Below are 18,206 nucleotides of genomic sequence, written 5' to 3'. Positions count from 1 at the left end.
CCCAGACTGGAGTGCAACGGCGCAATCTCGACTCACTGCAACTTTTGCCTCCCAGGTTCAAGCAATTCTCCTGTCTCAGACTCCCAAGTAGCTGGGATTACAGGCGCCTGCCACCACGCCTGGCTAATTTCTTGTATTTTTAGTAGAGATGGGGTTTCATCATTTTGGCCAGGCTGGTCTTGAACTCCTGACCTCAGATGATTCACCCACCTTGGCCACCCAAAGTGCTGGGATTATAGGTGTGAGCCACCGCGCCTGGCCCATGTATGGCTAATTTTTGTATTTTTTTGTAGAGATGGGGTTTTGCCATGTTGCCGAGGCTGGTCTCAAACTCCTGGGCTTGGGTGATCCATACACCTCAGCTTCCAAAAGTGCTGAGATTATAGGCGTGAGCCACCATGCCCAAAGTTTATTTGTTTGTTTGTTTGTTTTTGAGATGGAGTTTCACTCTTGTTGCCCAGGTTGGAGTGCAGTGGCAAGATCTTGGCTCACCACAACCTCTGCCTCCTGGATTCGAGATTCTCCTGCCTCAGCCTCCCAAGTAGCTGGGATTACAGGATGCGCCACCATGCCTGGCTAATTTTTTTTTTTTTTTTTTGTATTTTTAGTAGAGATGGGGTTTCTCCATATTGGTCAGGCTGGTCTTGAACTCCCAACCTCAGGTGATCCACCCACCATGGCCTCCCAAAGTGCTGAGATTACAGGCGTGAGCCACCGCACCCGGCCCAAAGTTTGTATTTTTAAGATGAAAAATGCAAGCATGTTTATGCCTTTATTCCTGATGAGAATGATCAAGTGGAGAGCAAAAACTGATGTCAGTGGCTGAGGGAAAAAAAAAAAAAACAATGTCTGTGGCTGGGCAAGAGGGGATGGGATCCAGTGCACAAAGAGGCCTGGGATCAAGCAGAAGCACAGGCCATCCTTGGTAGAAACAAGCAGGGCGGCCGGGCGTGGTGGCTCACGCCTGTAATCCCAGCACTTTGGGAGGCCGAGGCAGGTGGATCACCTGAGGTTGGGAGTTCGAGACCAGCCTGACCAACATGGAGAAACCCCGTCTCTACTAAAAATACAAAAATTAGCCGGGCATGGAGGCGCATGCCTGTAATCCCAGCTACTCAGGAGGCTGAGGCAGGAGAATTACTTGAACCCGGGAGGCGGAGGTTGCGGTGAGCCGAGATGGCACCACTGCACTCCAGCCTAGGCAACAAGAGCAAAAACTCCGTCTCAAAAAAAAAAAAAAGAAAAGAAAAGAAAAGAAACAAGCAGGGCAGCAGCAGGTAGGTACATGGAGGTAGAGGTAGCAGAAGGCATCTGGTGAAATCCTCTTCTGATGGTTTCCATTTTCTCAGGGAAGTCAGAAACCAACTCATCCACTGAGAAGGTGGGGGGTTGAGAAGAGGAGAGGTGGGAAGCGGTCACACAGCAGAGTAGGAGGGTGCAAGAAAAGAACAGGGCTAAGTGAATGTCTGATGTAGGAGTAGAAAGGACTCTAGGCATAGACAAAATGGAAGAAGCCATAAGGGAAAAGAGCAATGGACAAAGCCACTGAACACATTCCCTAAATCAAAATCAATAGATAGACTTCTACTTCTGGGAAGATGGAGCAGATGTACTTTTCCCTATTCCTCGTGCTAAAAGCAGATGTACTTTTCCCTATTTATAACCAAAAAACTCTGGATGTTATATTTAAAATAAACATATGAAGGGTCTGAAAGTTTGGACCAATGGCAGCTGAGAAACCTTGGGACTTGAGGAATGAGATAGTGGTTTCCTTGGGTTTTCCTTTTACCCTGTATATGTCAGCTGAAAAAGCTGACAATTCAAAAATATCAAAAGGTACAAACCAAAAGAAGCCCCAACAAAAGCATGCATTCTCTACAAAAAGGACCAGGAAAGGTCCTCTACTCCAACCAAACACCATTTAAAAAGCCGTGACCCCGCCCACACCAGCAAAGACTTAGTAGGAAGCATAGACTTTCATCTTTATGGAGTAGTTATGAAGTACCCAACATGTTACCAGCGTGGAGTCAGAGAAAGCCAAGTAAGAAATTAGGGGAAGGGCCGCAGCCAAGGCCTTGTGCAGCCCTGAACCCTTCTCTTAAAAAATAAATTAAAAAAAAAAAGGAATTAGGACTTGCATTCCTTAGCATCTTGCCACCCTAGAGTGCTAGTGGACACACTGGAACTCTCACGCTTACCCAGCAATAAAAAGGAGCACCCCATCATCAGGTGTCAACAGAGGCCAAGTAGGAACCTTGATTTCTACCTCCACCTAGCTGTAATGAGGCTGCATCCTTCCCTTCCTGCTGGAGTAGTATCAGAAAAACTCTCAACTGAATATGTAAATATTGAGGTTGCAATTGAAAAATCACTTGTCATATTCAAAACAAGGAAGACCTCAAACTGAAAGAAAAAAAGACTAGCAATATTTGCCAACACCAAGATGTCAGAGATGTTAGAATTATCTGACAAAGATTTTAAAGCAGCCATGATAAAAATCCTTCAATGAGCAATTATGAACATGCTTGAAAAAAATTTTTTGACTGGGCGCGGTGGCTCACGCCTATACTCCCAGCACTTTGGAAGGCAAAGGCAGGTGGATCACGAGGTCAGGAGATTGAGGTGACCGACCTCAGGTGATACACCCACCTCAGCCTCCCAAAGTGGGATTACAGGCATGAGCCACTGTGCCCGGCCAAAAAAACTTTTTTTTAAATAGGCCAGGTATAGTGGCTCATGGCTATAATCCTAGCATTCTGGGAGGTCAAGGTGGGAGGCTCACTTGATCCCAGGAGTCGGAGATCAGCCAGGGCAATAAAGCGAGACTCCATTTCTACAAAAAGTTAGCCAGGCCGGGTGACACCTGTAGTCCCAGCTAATAGGAGGCTGAGGCAGGAAGATCACTTGAACCCTGGAGTTTGAGGATGCAGTAAGCCATTATCAGACCACTACACTCCAGCCATGCAGTAGGGTGAGACTATGCCTCTAGAAAAAAGAGAAAGAAGAAGCCAGGCATGGTGGCTCATACCTGTAATTCTAGCACTTGGGGAGGCCAAGGTGGGCAGATTGCTTGATCCCAAGAGTTTGAGATCAGTCTGGGTAACAAAGGAAGAGCCTATCTCTACAAAAAACTAAAAAATTAGCCAGGTGTGGTGATACATGTCTGTAGGCCCAGATACCCAGGGGCTAGGTGAGAGGATGGCTTGAGCCTGGGAGATCAAGCTACAGTTAGCTGTGATGCATGCCTCTGCACTTCAGCCTAGGCATTGTCTCAAAAAAAAGGAAATAGGCTTGGCATGGTGGCTCTCGCCTATAATCTCAGCACTTTGGGAGGCCGAGGCGGATGGATCACTTGAGGTCAGGAATTTGAGACCAGCCTGGCCAACATGGTGAAACCCAATCTCTACCAAAAAATACAAAAATTAGCCAGGGGTGATGGCATGAACCTGTAGTCCCAGCTATTCGGGAGGATGAGGCAGGAGAGTCTCTTGAACCCAGGAGGCGGAGGTTGCAGTGAGCCAAGATCATACGCCTGGGCAACAGAGTGACACCCTGTCTCAAAAAAAAAAATTTTTTTTTTCTTAAATAAAACGTCCCTATTTCCAAATGACATGGTTGTCTATGTAGGAAATCCCAAGGAATCTTAAAAAAAAAAAAAATCATAGAACTAATAAGGAAGTTCAGAAAGGTTGTAGGATACAAGATTATACAAAAATCAATCGTGTTTCTCAAACGAGCAATGAACATGTGGACAATCAAATAAAATTATAATATCATTTACAACACCATTTTACAAGGCAAACAGAAAAAGAAACACTTAGGTGTAAATGTGAGAAAACCTGAAAACTACACAATGCTGATGAAGGAAATCAGATTTTTCTTTTTCTTTTTTTCTTTTTTGAGACAGTATCTCAACTTTGTCATCTCCTGGGTTCAAGCTGTCTTCCTGCCCTAGCCTACCACGTAGCTGGGACTACAGGCACGCAACACCATGCCCAGCTAATTTTTTTTTTTAAGAGATGGGGTTTCGCTGTATTGCCCAGGCTGGTCTCAAACACCTGAGCTCAAGCGATCCACCTGCCTTGGCCTCCCAAAGCGCTAGGATGACAGGCCACCAAGCTTGGCCAGAAATCAGATTCTTTTTTTTTTTTTTTTTTTTTTTGAGATAGGGTCTCACTCTATCATCCAGGCTGGAGTGCAGTGGCGCGATCTTGGCTCACTGCAACCTCCACCTCCCGGGTTCAGGTGATTCTCGTGCCTCAGCCACCAGAGTAGCTGGGATTACAGGCCTGCACCACCATGCGTGGCTAATTTTTGTATTTTTAGTAGACACAGGGTTTTGCCATATTGGCCAGGCTGGTCTCAAACTCCTGGCCTCATGTGATCCACCTGCCTCAGCTTCTCAAAATGCTGGGATTACAGGCGTGAGCCACCATGCCCGGCCAGAAATCAGATTTTTAAATAAATGGAAAGATATACCATTCTTCCTGGATTGGAGGATTCAAAATAATAAAGGTGTCAATTCTGCCCAAATTTATCTGTACGTTTAACATAATTCCTATCAAAATCTCAGCGAGATTTTTCTAAATTTTTTAAATTATCCTACAATTTATGTGGAAAGACAAAGGAGTAGAAAATTGTCCTAGGAGGCTAGAACAATTTAAAAAAAAAAAGAGAGAATCAAGTGGGAGGAATAAGTCTGCTGAATTTCAAGGTTTATTATATACAGCTATAGTTATCAAGACTGTGTGGTGTTGGTGAAGAGATAGACATATAGATAAATGGAGTAGAACAGAGAAACAAGGCTGGGCACAGTGACTCACGTCTGTAATCCCAGCACTTTGGGAGGCTGAGGTGGGCAGATCACCTGATGTCGGGAGTTCAAGACCAGCCTGACCAACATGGAGAAACCCCATCTCTTCTAAGAATACAAAATTAGCTGGGCATGGTGGCGCGTGCCTATAATCCCAGCTACTCAGGAGACTGAGGCAGGAGAATCGCTTGAACCCAGGAGGCAGAGGTTGCGGTGAGCCAAGATCACACCATTGCACTCCAGCCTGGGCAACAAAGAGCGAAACGCCATCTCAAAAAAAAGAGAGAGAGAAACAGATCACACAAATATGTCCAATTGATTCATTTTTTTGAGACAGGGTCTCACTCTGTCACCCAGGGTTTAGTGCAGTGGCGCAATCCTGGCTCACTGCAGCTTTAACTTCCTGGGCTGATCCTCACACCTCGCCACCCCCAAGTAGCTGGGACTACAGATGCATACCACCATGCCCAGCTAATTTTTTTTTTTTTTAGAGATGGGGTTTTGCCGTGCCACATAAGCTGGTCTCAGCCTCATGGGCTCAAGCAATCCACCACCCTTGGCCTCTCAAAGTCCTGGGATCACAGGTGTGAGTCACTCTGCCTGGCCTGCCCAATGATTTTTTTTTTTTAAGACCATATTGCTCTGTTGCCCAGGCTGGAGTGCAGTGGCACAATCTTGGCTCACTGCAACCTCCACCTCTCAGTTTCATGCAATTCTCCTGCCTCAGCCTCCCAAGTAACTGGGATTACAGGTGCATGCCACCATGCCTGGATAATTTTGCATTTTTAGTAAAGCCAGGGTTTTACCATGTTGGCCAGGCTGATCTCAAATTCTTGACCTCAAGTGATCCACCCATCTTGGCCTCCCAAAGTGCTGGGATTACAGGTATGAGCCACCATGCCCGGCCCCCAGTTGATTTTTTAAAAGGTGCAAGCACAATTCAGTGGAATGAAGACAGTCTTTTCAATAAAAGATATAAGCGGAGGTCAAAGGTAAAAGAAAAGAAAAGAACTCTGTCCTACTACTCATATATTATACAAAAATTGGCCAGGCATGGTTGCTCACACCTGTAATCCCAGCACTTTGGGAGGCCAAGGCAGGAGGAATGCTTGAGCCCAGGAGTTCGAGATTAGCCTGAGCAACATGGCAAGACCCCATCCTTACAAAAAAAAAAAGGTGTTTAATTAGCTGTTTTTGGTGGCACATGCCTGTAATCCCAGCTACTCAGGAGGCTGAGGCAGAAGAACTGTTTGAGCCCAGGATGCTGAGGCTGCAAAGAGCCATGATTTTACCACCGCACTTCAGCCTGGGCAATAGAGTAACACCTTGTCTCAAAAACAAAAACAAATTGAATCAAATGAGGTCACAGGCTTGAATGTAAAACATAAAACGATAAATAAAACCTGTAGAAGGCCTGGGTGCAGTGGCTCATGTCTGTAATCCCAGCACTTTGGGAGGCCGAGACGGGCAAATCACCTGAGGTCAGGAACTGGAGACCAGCCTGGCCAACAAGGTGAAACCCCGTCTCTACTAAAAATACAAAAACTAGCTGGGTGTGGTGGTGTGTGCCTATAATCCCAGCTACTGGGGAGGCTGAGGCAGGAGAATCGCTTGAATCTGGGAGGCGGGGTTGTAATGAGCCAAGATCACGCCACTGCCCTCCAGCCTGGGCAACAGAGCAAGACTCCATCTCAAAAAAATAAAATACGCCAGGCGTGGTGGCTCATGCCTGTAGTCCTACCACTTTGGGAGGCCGAGGCAGGTGGATCGCTTGAGGCCAGTTCAAGACCGGCCTGGCGGCTGGGTGCAGTGGCTTATGCCTGTAATCCCAGCACTTTGGGAGGCCAAGGAGGGCGGATCACAAGGTCAGGAGATCGAGACCATCCTGCCCAACATGGTGAAACCCTGTCTCTACTGCAAATACAAAAATGAGCTGGGTGTGGTGGTGTGTGCCTGTAATCCCAGCTACTTGGGTGGCTGATGCAGGAGAATCGCATGAACCCAGGAGGCAGAGGCTGCAGTGAGGATATATCGCGCCACCGCACTCCAGCCTGGGTGACGAAGTGAGATAATGCCTTAAAAAAACCAAATAAAGTAAAATAAAACTTGTAGGAAAAAATACAAGAAAATCTTCAGGATCTAGGTTTAAGTAAAGAATTCTTAGACTAGCCAGGCGCGGTGACTCACGCCTGCAATCCCAGCACTTTGGGAGGCGGAGGCGAGCGGATCACGAGGTCAGGAGATTGAGACCACGGTGAAACCCCGTCTCTACTAAAAAAACACAAAAAAATTAGCCGGGCGCAGTGGCAGGTGCCTGTAGTCCCAGCTAGTCAGGAGGCTGAGGCAGGAGAATGGCATGAACCCAGGAGGCAGAGCTTGCAGTGAGCCAAGATTGCGCCACTGCACTCCAGCCTGGGCGACAGAGCAAGACTCCATCTCTAAATAAATAAATAAAAATAAAAAATTAACCCAGTGTGGAGGAACACACCTGCCGTCCCAGCTACTTAGGAGGCTGAGGCGGGAGGATCACTTGAGCCCAGGAGATCAAGGTTAAATTGTGCTATGATCACACCACTGCACTCCAGTCTAGGCAACACAGTGAGACCTTGTCCAAAAAAAAACTAAGCTAGAGATACAACTACAATAAAACTCAATAATTGCATTCCTAGGCATTTATCCCAAAGAAATGGAGAAATGAAGACTTACTTTCTGACAAAAGCCTCTGTGCACAAATGTTTATAGCATCTTTATTCCTAAAAACCTCAAACTAGAAACAACACAGATGCTGTTAGGTGGAAGAATAGTTAAATTATGATAATCCATACCATGACTACTATTCAGCAATAAAAATGAATGCAGTATTCATATATGTGATAATACGAATGAATCTCTAGAAAATTATGCTGAGGGTTGGGCATGGTGGCTCACACCTGTAATCTCAGCACTTTGGGAGGCAGAGGCAGGAGGATCACTTAAGGTCAGGAGTTCAAGACCAGGCTGGCCAACATGGTGAGACACCCCCCCCCAACCATGGCCCCCATCTCTACTAAAAATACAAAAATTAGTCGGGCTTGCTGGTGTATACCTGTAGTCCCAGTTACTCGGGAGGCTGAGGCAGGAGGATCTCTTGAAACTGGGAGGCGGAGGTTGCAGTGAACCGAGATCATGCCACTGCACTCCAGCCTGGGCAACAGAATGAGACTCCTTCTCAGAGAAAAAAAAAAAAAAATTATACTGAGTTTATTTATTTATTTATTTATTTATTTATTTATTTATTTATTTTTGAAACAGAGTCTCGATCTGTCGCCCAGGCTGGAGTGCAGTGGTGCAATCTCGGCTCACTGCAACCTCCACCTCCCGGGTTCAAGCAATTCTCTGCCTCAGCTTCCCAAGTAGCTGGGATTACAGACGCCTGCTACCACACCTGGCTAATTTTTGTATTTTTCATAGAGACAGGGTTTCACCATCTTGGCCAGGCTGGTCTTGAACTCCTGACCTCATGATCCACCCCCTCGGCCTCCTAAAGTGCTGGGATTACTGGCATGAGCCACCACACCTGGCCTTTTTATTTATTTATTTATTTATTTGTAATTTTTTTAATTTATTTTTTATTTATTTATTTTTTTTTTTGAGACAGAGTCTCGCTCTGTCGCCCAGCCTGGAGTGCAGTGGCGCAATCTCGGCTCACTGCAAGCTCCACCTCCCGGGTTCACGCCATTGTCCTGCCTCAGCCTCTCCGAGTAGCTGGGACTACAGGCGCCCGCCACCATGCCCAGCTAATTTTTTTGTATTTTTAGTAGAGACAGGGTTTCACCGTGGTCTCGATCTCCTGACCTCGTGATCCGCCTGCCTCGGCCTCCCAAAGTGCTGGGATTACAAGCGTGAGCCACCACGCCTGGCCTTATTTATTTTTTAATTTATTTTTTGATTTATTTTTTCGCTTTGTCACCCAGGCTAGAGTGCAGTGGCACGATCTTGGCTCACTGCAACCTCCGCCTCCCAGGTTCAAGCAATTCTCGTGCCTCAGCCTCCCAAGTAGCTGGGATTACAGGCATGCACAACCATACCTGGCTAATTTTTGTATTTTTGGTAGAGACAGGGTTTCTCCACGTAGGCCAAGCAGGTCTCGAACTTCTGACCTCAGGTGATCAACCCGCCTCGGCCTCAAAAAGTGCTGGGATTACAGGTGCGAGCCACTGTGCCTGGCCAATGCTGAGTTTAAAATCCAATCCATGCTGGGCATGATGGCTCATGCCTGTAATCCCAGCACGTTGGGAGGCCAACGCAGGCAGATCACTTGAGCTCAGGAGTTTCAAGGCCAGCCTGGGCAACATGGTAAAACCCCATCTCTAAAAAAATAAACAAAACTAGCAGGGTATGGTGATGCACACCTGTAGTCTCAGATACTCAGGAGCTTGAGGTAAGAATGGCTTCATCTCAGGAGGCAGAGATTGCAGTGTGCTGAATCCAGCCACTGCACTACAGAGACTGGGTGACAGAGAGCCAAACCCTGTCTCAAAAATAAAGAAATAAATAAAAAAAATTTTAAAGCCAATCCAGGCCAGGCGTGGTGGCTCACGCCTGTAATCCCAGCACTCTGGTATGCCGAGGCGGGTGGATCACCTGAAGTCAGGAGTTTGAGACCAGCCTGGCCAACATGGTGCAACCCCATCTCTACTAAAAATACAAAAATTAGCCAGACGTGGTGGGAAGCACTGTAATCTCAGCTACTGGGGAGGCTGAGGCAGGAGAATCGCTTGAACCCAGGAGGAGGAGGTTGCAGCGAGCCGAGATCGTGCCACTGCTCTCCAGCCTGGGCAACAAGAACAAGACTCCATCTCAAAAAAAAAAAAAAAAAGCCAATCTGAAGACTTTACATACTGTACAATTCCATTCATATAACATTGTTTTTCTGTTTTGTTTTGTTTTTCTTTTTGTTTTTGAGATGGAGTTTCACTCTTGTTGCTCAGGCTGGAGTGCAATAGCATGATCTTGGCTCACTGAAAACTCCGCCTCCTGGATTCAAGTGATTCTCCTGCCTCAGCCTCCTGAGTAGCTGGGATTACAAGCATGCACCACCACTCCTGGCTAATTTTTGTATTTTTAGTAGAGACGGGGTTTCACCATGTTGGTCAGGCTGGTCTCGAACTCCTGACCTTAGGTGATCCACCCACCTCGACCTCCCAAAGTGCTGGGTTTACAGGCGTGAGCCACTGCATTTGGTCTCATACAATATTTTTAAAATTTTAAAAAAATTATAGAAATGATTACACTCTAAGGGCTCTGAGATTTTGGACAAATGTTAGAAACACATGGCTGAGCACAGTGGATCATGCCTGTATTCCTAGCACTTTGGGAGGCCATGGTGGGTGGATCACCTGAGGTCAGGAGTTCAAGACCACCCTGATCAACATGGCAAAACCCTGTTTCCATTAAAAATACAAAAATTAGCCAGGCGTGGTGGTGGGCGCCTGTAGTCCCACCTACTCGGGAGGCTGAGGCAGGAGAATTGCTTGAAGCCAGGAGGCAGAGGTTGCAGTGAGCCGAAATCATACCACTGCACTCCAGTCTAGGCAACAGAGTGAGACCCTGTCTCAAAAAAATAGAAAAGAGGCCAGGTGTGGTGGCTCACAGGCCAGGCGCAGTGGCTCACTTCTGTAATCCCAACACTTTGGGAGGCTGAGTCAGGCGGATCACCTGAGGTCACGAGTTCGAGACCAGCCTGACTGATATGGAGAAACCCCATCTCTACTAAAAATACAAAATTAGCAGAGCATGGTATCACACGCCTGTAATCCCAGCTATTCAGGAGGCTAAGGCAGAAGAATTGCTTGAACCCATGAGGCGGAGGTTGCGGTGAACCAAGATCGCGCCATTGCACTCCAGCCTGGGCAGCAAGAGCGAAATTCCATCTCCAAAAATACAGCAAAAAAAGAAAAGAAAAGAGGGTTGGGCACGGTGGCTCACTCCTGTAATCCCAGCACTTTGGGAGGCCGAGGCGGGTGGGTCACAAGGTCAGGAGATCGAAACCATCCTGGCCAACATGGTGAAACCCCGTCTCTACTAAAATACAAAAAATTAGCCAGGCGTGGTGGCGCATGCCTGTAGTCTCAGCTACTCAGGAAGCTGAGGCAGGGGAATAGCTGGAACCCAGGAGGCGGAGGTTGCAATAAGCTGAGATCGTGCCACTGCACTCCAGCCGGGTGACAGAGCAAGACTCTGTCTCAAAAAAAAAAAAAAAAAAAAGAAAAGAGAAAGAAAAAAAAGAAAGACGTGACATCTCGGGCAGAAACAGCCTCCGTTCTAAATTTGATAAGACATGACTCACCTTTCAGAGTTCCTGAAATGTTGCTAATAAGGGTGGGTAGGCCCAGGCTGACATGTTACACTTGTGACATTTTGGTTGGTTTGTTATAATGTACTAGTTCTTGATTCTACTATGATTGCTTCTGTTTCTGAATACCTTGAAATAGGCCAGGCGCGGTGGCTTACGCCTGTAATTCCAGAACTTTGGGAGGCTGAGGTGGGCAGATCACAAGGTCAAGAGATAGAGACCATCCTGGCCAACATGGTGAATCCCCATCTCTACTAAAAATACAAAAATTAGGTGGGCGTGGTGGCACGTGCCTGTGGTCCCAGCTACTCGGGAGGCTGAGGCAAGAGAATCGCTTGAACCTGGGAGGCAGAGGTTGCAGTGAGCCAAGATCATGCCACTGCACTCCAGCCTGGCAACAGAGCGAGACTCCATCTCCAAAAAAAAAAAAAAAAAAAAAATATATATATATATATATATATATATATATAGTTTTGTACACCGGATGTGAAGACTTTATGTTTATTTGAGACAGGGTCTCACTCTGTCACCCAGACTGAAGTGCAGTGGCATGATCATGGCTCAGTGCAGCCTCAACAATCCAGGCTCAAGTGATCCTCCCACCTTAGCCTCCTGAGTAGCTGGGACCACAGATGCACACCACCAAGCCCAGCTAATTTTTTAAAATTTTTTGGGCTGGGCATGGTGGCTCACAGCTGTTATCCCAACACTTTCAGAGGCCAAGGCAGGTGGATCACTTGAGGTCAGGAGTTCAAGACCAGCCTGACCAACATGGCAAAGCCCTGACTCTACTAAAAATATAAAAATTAGCCAGGCGTGGTGGCAGGCACCTGCAATCCCGTCTATTCAGGACGCTGAGGCAGGAGAATCACTTGAATCCGGGGGGCAGAGGTTGCAGTTAGCCAAGATCAGCCTGCGCAACAGAGCAAGACTCCATCTCAAAAAAAAAAAAAAAAATGTGGCCAGGCGCGGTGGCTCATGCCTGTAATCCCAGCACTTTGGGAGGCCGAGGTGGGCGGATCACGAGGTCAGGAGATCGAGACCATCCTGGCTAACACAGTGAAACCCTGTCTCTACTAAAAATACAAAAAAAAAAAAAAAAAAAAAAAATGTGCAGAGATGGAATCCCACTATGTTGCCCAAGCTGGTTTTTTGTTTTGTTTTGTTTTTGTTTTGTTTTTTTGAGATAGAGTCTTGCTCTTATGCCCAGGCTGCAGTGCAGTGGCGTGACACAGCTCACTGCAACCTCTGCCTCCCGGGTTCAAGTGATTCTCCTGCCTCAGCCTCCCAAGTAGCTGGGATTACAGGTGCCCGCCACCACACCTGGCTAATTTTTGTATTTTTAGTAGAGATGGGGTTTCACCATGTTGGCCAGGCTGGTCTCAAACTCCTGACCTCAAGTGATTCATCCTCCTTGGCTCCCAAAGTGCTGGGATTACAGGCGTGAGCCACTGCACCTGGCCCCCAGGCTGGTCTTTAACTCATGGGCTCAGGCAATCCTCGCACCCTGGCCTCCCAAAGTGCTAGGATTACAGGTGTGAGCCACTGCACCCGGTCCTGAACCTTTATAAAGGATGAAAGGACATAAATATGCACATGAAATTATAAGCTGAAAGGAAAAAGCTAGCTATTTCCCCTCCAATCACAACCTTACCTGTAATAAGCACTTGATCCGTTCCCCAGGAGTCATGATTCCTGTGGTGAATACGCCAGATAACATCCCAGCTGCAAAAAGCTGGGGATAGCTGCATTGAAAACAAAAAGCAGAAGCAAGCACCTGTGACTAACCACCGAGGACAGAGGCCAATCCCAGCAAAGAGGACAGTTTTGTAAGAAAAAAATAAGTACTTGGACTGGGTAGAAGCCTAGCCACAAATGAATCAGATTTTGCACAAAAACTCAGTTCTAGGTATATTTTAATGTCAAATTTCCCAGAGCAAGGGTCTCAGTGGCAAGGGCAATGGGAGTCTGGCCACAAGGTCCACCCCATGCGGTGTACGCTCAGAATCCCTTACCTGTAAGAGAAGTTTTATAGTAAAACATGGCTTCCATCCTTACACCTGCCAGGCACAGTGACTATGGACAAGTTTCCAGGCCTCTCTGAGCCTCAATTCCCCATAGTTAACGTGCTGGGGTTTTTGTAGGGGATGTCTCTAACCCAGGATCTGGACTTTAATCTCCCCCAGTAGTTCCCCTCCAGTCTCACGTCCCCTGGATTACCAAGGGCCTGAGAACACTCTAAGCCAAGACTCAAGCAGGACAGCTTCAAGGCCAAGGAGGATGGCTGTGGCCACCTCTAAAGGCTAAGGAATAGCCAAGGCAACTGCATGCAATGTGCTGTAAGATGCTGAGAAAGGACCAGACAGGGATGATACTCAGGCAGGCATGACAGGTCCTGTGGCCCCTGTACAGGGAAATAGTCCCCCAGTGGCAAGAGGTATGGGTCTTCATTCTGGCCCCCACAGAATGAACCACCCTGAGTATAAAGAGCAGTCTGAGGCTCCTACCATCTATCACCCACAGCTGTCTGTGCCACATCTGGCATCTCCTTTTCTTTTCTTTTCTTTCTTCTTTTTGTTTGTTTGTGTTTGTTTTGAGACATGGTCTCACTCTGTCCCCAGGCTGGAGTGCAGTGAAGCGATCTCGGTTCACTGAAACCTCCACCTCCTGGATTCAAACAATTCTCCTGCCTCAGCTCCAGAGTAGCTGGGATTACAGGAAACTGCCACCACACCCAGCTAATTTTTGTATTTTTAGTAGAGACAGAGTTTCACCATGTTAACTAGGATGGTCTCGAACTCCTGACCTCAAGTGATCCACCCACTTCGGCCTCCCAGAGTGCTAGGGTTACAGCATGAGCCACTGTGCCCGGCCCCTTTTTTTTTTTTTTTGAAACGGGGTCTTGCTCTGTTGCCCAGGCTGGAGTGCAGTGGCGCAATCTCAGCTCACTGCAGCCTCCATCTCCTGGGCTCAAGTGACCTTCCCACCTCAACTTCCTGAGTAGCTGGGACTACAGGCAAGCCTGGCTAATTTTTGCATTTTTGTAGAGACAGAGTTTCGCCATGTTGCCCAGGTTGGTCTTGAACTCCTGGGCTCAAGTGATCCTCCTGCCTTGGCCTCCCAAAGTGCTGGGATTACAGGTGTGAGCCACTGTGCCTGGCTACCTCCTTTTCTTTCTGGGATTAGCAATACCAGCATGGTTTGGAGGCAATGGGGCACAAAGTTACATTCAGCATTTCAACAGAGTTCCACAATTTAGCAAATGTTACTGAAAAACTTCACATACTGTCCTAAGCTTCGGTGCACTCTTGACCCCAAGCCTCCAACAACTGAGCCTTCAGGTCAGTCCCATCCAACAAGGAGCTTATGAACAGATGCCAAATGGGGCTAGAGGGACATCCACTGTAAAGAGCTCACTCCAGGCAGGGCACCAGTTTCAACAGCGCTATTTCTCCCTGCATTCACCCCAGGCAGGGCTCATGCATCTACCTCAGGCACACAGCCAAGCTGACTGAACAGTCAAGAGACTTGCTTTCCAACACGGCCATCTTCACAGTCCCAGTTCACATGGCTATCCCTGAGGAGTCCTCTCAGCAACTAAATTCTCCCTATGAGACCAACATGCTCCATTTTCCCCATAATGCCCAACCCTAGGCTCAGCAAACCTCATCTCTTGGGACCGGAAACTGTCTCTGAATAGGATCTCTGTGTGTGCACAGGGCGTCATGTGGATACTCAATGGCTGCCTGGGCTATTCTCCCACTCCCCACCCCCATCTCCATCCCAGGGAGGCATCTTTGAGAGCTAGACCCTCCTGGACTTCCACCCCAAGGCCCTGGTAACACTCCTTTCCATACCATCCCCAAACACCATTCCAGGGAGGTGAACACAGCAGGGCTGACAGGATTGTGGGAGTGGGGTCCTGAGTGTCTTAACTTTGTTCAGTCAGGAAGACTGTTTCTCTGAGTGCTGATGTGACTGTACAGGAACACAGCCCATAGACCAAAGTACCAGAGGTGACCCCACGGGGGTCATGCATGGCCCTGATACATCCGTGAGCTGGCACACATGCTAAAAGACCAGGCGCTCAGAGAGGGCATGTGTCTGTGGGACACAAGGACTACCAATGGGCAAATGCAGCTCCAAAACAACCCCATCCACATTTCAGGACACTTGCAGCTATTTATAGAATCTAGGGACATTCACGAGAGTCACAAGGATCCCAGAAATAGAGTTTCACTCTACAAGCACCTCCATCTACATCCTAGACCCTCACTCGGCCTGCTGTGGCCTGAAGTGGTGACAGAATACAACCGCATGGTGCCCTGGGCTTCCTCCCTTGAGCTCCTGGATCTGAGGGCAGGCCAGCCTCTGTGGCTCCTGTACTGCCTATAGCCCCTCCCAGGGGTTGGTACCCTGACAGCTCAGATTGTGGATACCTTTTCTTTTCTTTTTTTTTTTTTTGAGACGGAGTCTCGCTCTGTCGCCCAGGCTGGAGTGCAGTGGCGCGATCTCAGCTCACTGCAAGCTCCGCCTCCCGGGTTCACGCTGTTCTCCTGCCTCAGCCTCCCCAGTAGCTGGGACTACAGGCGCCCGCCACCATGCCCGGCTAATTTTTTTTTGTATTTTCAGTAGAGATGAGGTTTCACTGTGGTCTTGATCTCCTGACCTCGTGATCCGCCCGCCTCGGCCTCCCAAAGTGCTGGGATTACAGGTGTGAGCCACCATGCCTGGCCTTGTGGATACCTTTTCACCCAATATTTCCACTCAGAATTCCCCTGCATCCTGAGAAGTCTCTGTTTTCACTAACTACTTTGTAAATTCGTAACTATAATTCTGTCTCAGGTGACTCTTCATACCCAAATCCAACTTCTTAAAGTTTATTAAAGGAAAACACATTAACTTATTCCATTTTAACAGAGAAACCAATACCTGAAATCTTTATAGTCATATTAGCATGTTGTAAAAATGAAGCACAACAAAAGTTGGAACCTTCTCTTCTCTCAATCAGGTGATAGAAAGCAAGGCTGCTCTTGTCTTTAGGGCAGCACCAGGTGCTGCCTATGACATGTCACATACATTTAAGCATTCAGACCTCTCAACAGCCTCATGGGGTTGGTATTACAAATCTCTCCAGTAATTGATACTACCTTATAAAAGAAATATGAGGCCGGGCGCGGTGGCTCATGCTTGTAATCCCAGCACTTTGGGAGGCCGAGCCGGGCGGATCACAAGGTCAGGAGATCGAGACCACGGTGAAACCCCGTCTCTACTAAAAATACAAAAAATTAGCCGGGCGTGGTGGCGGGCGCCTGGGAACCCGGGAGGCGGAGCTTATAGTGAGCCGAGATTGCACCACTGCACTCCAGCCTGGGCGACAGAGTGAGACTCTGTCTCAAAAAAAAAAAAAAAAAGAAATATGAAAAACTGGTCAGGTGTGGTGGCTTACACCTTTAATCCTAGCACTTTGGGAGGCCAAGGCAAGAGAATTGCTTGGTTCCAGGAGTTCAAGACCAGCCTGGGCAAGATAATGAGACCCCCCCACACCCCCAACCATCTCTACAAAAAATTTAAAAATTAGCCCAGAGTGGTAGTGTGTGCCTGTAGTCCCAGCTACTTGGGGGGCTGAGGCAGAAGAATCACTTGAGCCCAGGAGTTCAAGGTTACAGTGAGTCGCGATTACACCACTGCATTCCGGCCTGGGTGACAAAGAAAGACCCCCATCTCAAAAACTCAAGTAGTTGGGCCGGGCACGGTGGCTCATGCCTGTAATCCCAGCACTTTGGGAGGCTGAAGGGGGCTGATCACGAGGTCAGGAGATTGAGACCATCCCGGCTAACATGGTGAAACCCTGTCTCTACTAAAAATACAAAAAAAAAAAAAAAAAATTAGCCGGGCATGGTGGCGGGCGCCTATAGGCCCAGCTAGTTGGGAGGCTGAGGCAGGAGAATGGCGTGAACCTGGGACGTGGAGCTTGCAGTGAGCCGAGATCACGCCACTGCACTCCAGCCTGGGCGACAGAGCAAGACTCAGTCTCAAACAAACAAACAAAAAAATTAAAAATTAAAAAAAATTAAAAACTCAAGTACTACTTCATGTATAACTCCCAGGAGTTGGACCAGGCACAGTGGCACACGCCTGAAATCCCAGCACTTTGGGAGGCCGAGGTGGGTGGATCACCTGGGGTCAGGAGTTCGCAACCAGCCTAACATGGCGGAAACCCCCTCTCTACTAAACATACAAAAAAAAAAATTAGCCAGGTGTGGTGGCGCATGCCTGTAATCCGAGCTACTTGGGAGGCTAAGACAGGAGAATTGCTTGTACCTGGGAGGCGGAGGTTGCAGTGAGCCGAGATCGCGCCACTGCACTCCAGCCTGGGCAAAAAGAGCGAAACTCTGTCTCAAAAAAGAAAGAGAAAAAAACTCCCAGGAGTCAGGCTTAGGGGCCCAGGATGACCCACCAAGTTTCTTTTTTTTTTTTTTGAAATGGAGTCTTGCTCTGTTGCTCAGGTTGGAGTGCAGTGGTGCCATCTCGGCTCACTGCAACCTCTGCCTCCCAAGTTCAAGCGATTCTCCTGCCTCAGCCTCCCAAGTAGCTGGGAGTACAGGTGCCCACCACCATGCCCAGCTAATTTTTTTGTATTTTTAGTAGACACAGGGTTTTGCCATGTTGGCCAAGCTGGACTCGAACTCCTGACCTCAGGTGATCCACCCGCCTCAGTTTCCCAAAGTGCTAGGATTACAGGTATGAGCCACCGTGCCCTGCCCAAGTTTCTTTATTTTAACCCATGTCACACTACCAGGCAGAACAGCAAGTGCTCCTGACCTGTAAGTACTCACCTGAGCACATCTTCTGGGTGTTTCTGTTGTAGTTTCTTCCCCAAACCAAACCCAAAGAAGCACACAGCAAACATGGGAGTGACCCCGATGATAGGGGCAGCCATTCCCCGATATAGCCCCGTGATGCCCTGCAAGGAATCACAGAAGCAGAAGCTGTTTACAGACACCACCACCTTTTAAATCACTGAAAGAGGAAAGCAGTGTGTCCTCTAACCTGTGG

At 47.8% G+C, this 18,206-nt stretch overlaps 1 protein-coding gene across 1 annotated transcript in view; it reads right to left on the bottom strand.

Moving 5' to 3' along the window:
- SLC25A20 (solute carrier family 25 member 20) overlaps positions 1-18,206 on the bottom strand; it is a 44,098-nt gene that overhangs the window by 10,108 nt on the left and 15,784 nt on the right. Inside the window, exons 3-4 of the mRNA XM_003257027.4 lie at positions 17,987-18,114; positions 12,802-12,892 (exon numbers count right to left, since the gene is read on the bottom strand). Coding sequence (XP_003257075.1) covers positions 12,802-12,892; positions 17,987-18,114 — 219 coding nt within the window. The remainder of the gene's footprint in view (positions 1-12,801; positions 12,893-17,986; positions 18,115-18,206) is intronic.

The sequence above is a fragment of the Nomascus leucogenys genome, chromosome 4, assembly GCF_006542625.1.
Source record: "Nomascus leucogenys isolate Asia chromosome 4, Asia_NLE_v1, whole genome shotgun sequence".
Taxonomy (NCBI): Eukaryota; Metazoa; Chordata; class Mammalia; order Primates; family Hylobatidae; genus Nomascus; species Nomascus leucogenys.
This window is presented reverse-complemented; position numbering and strand designations above follow the sequence as displayed.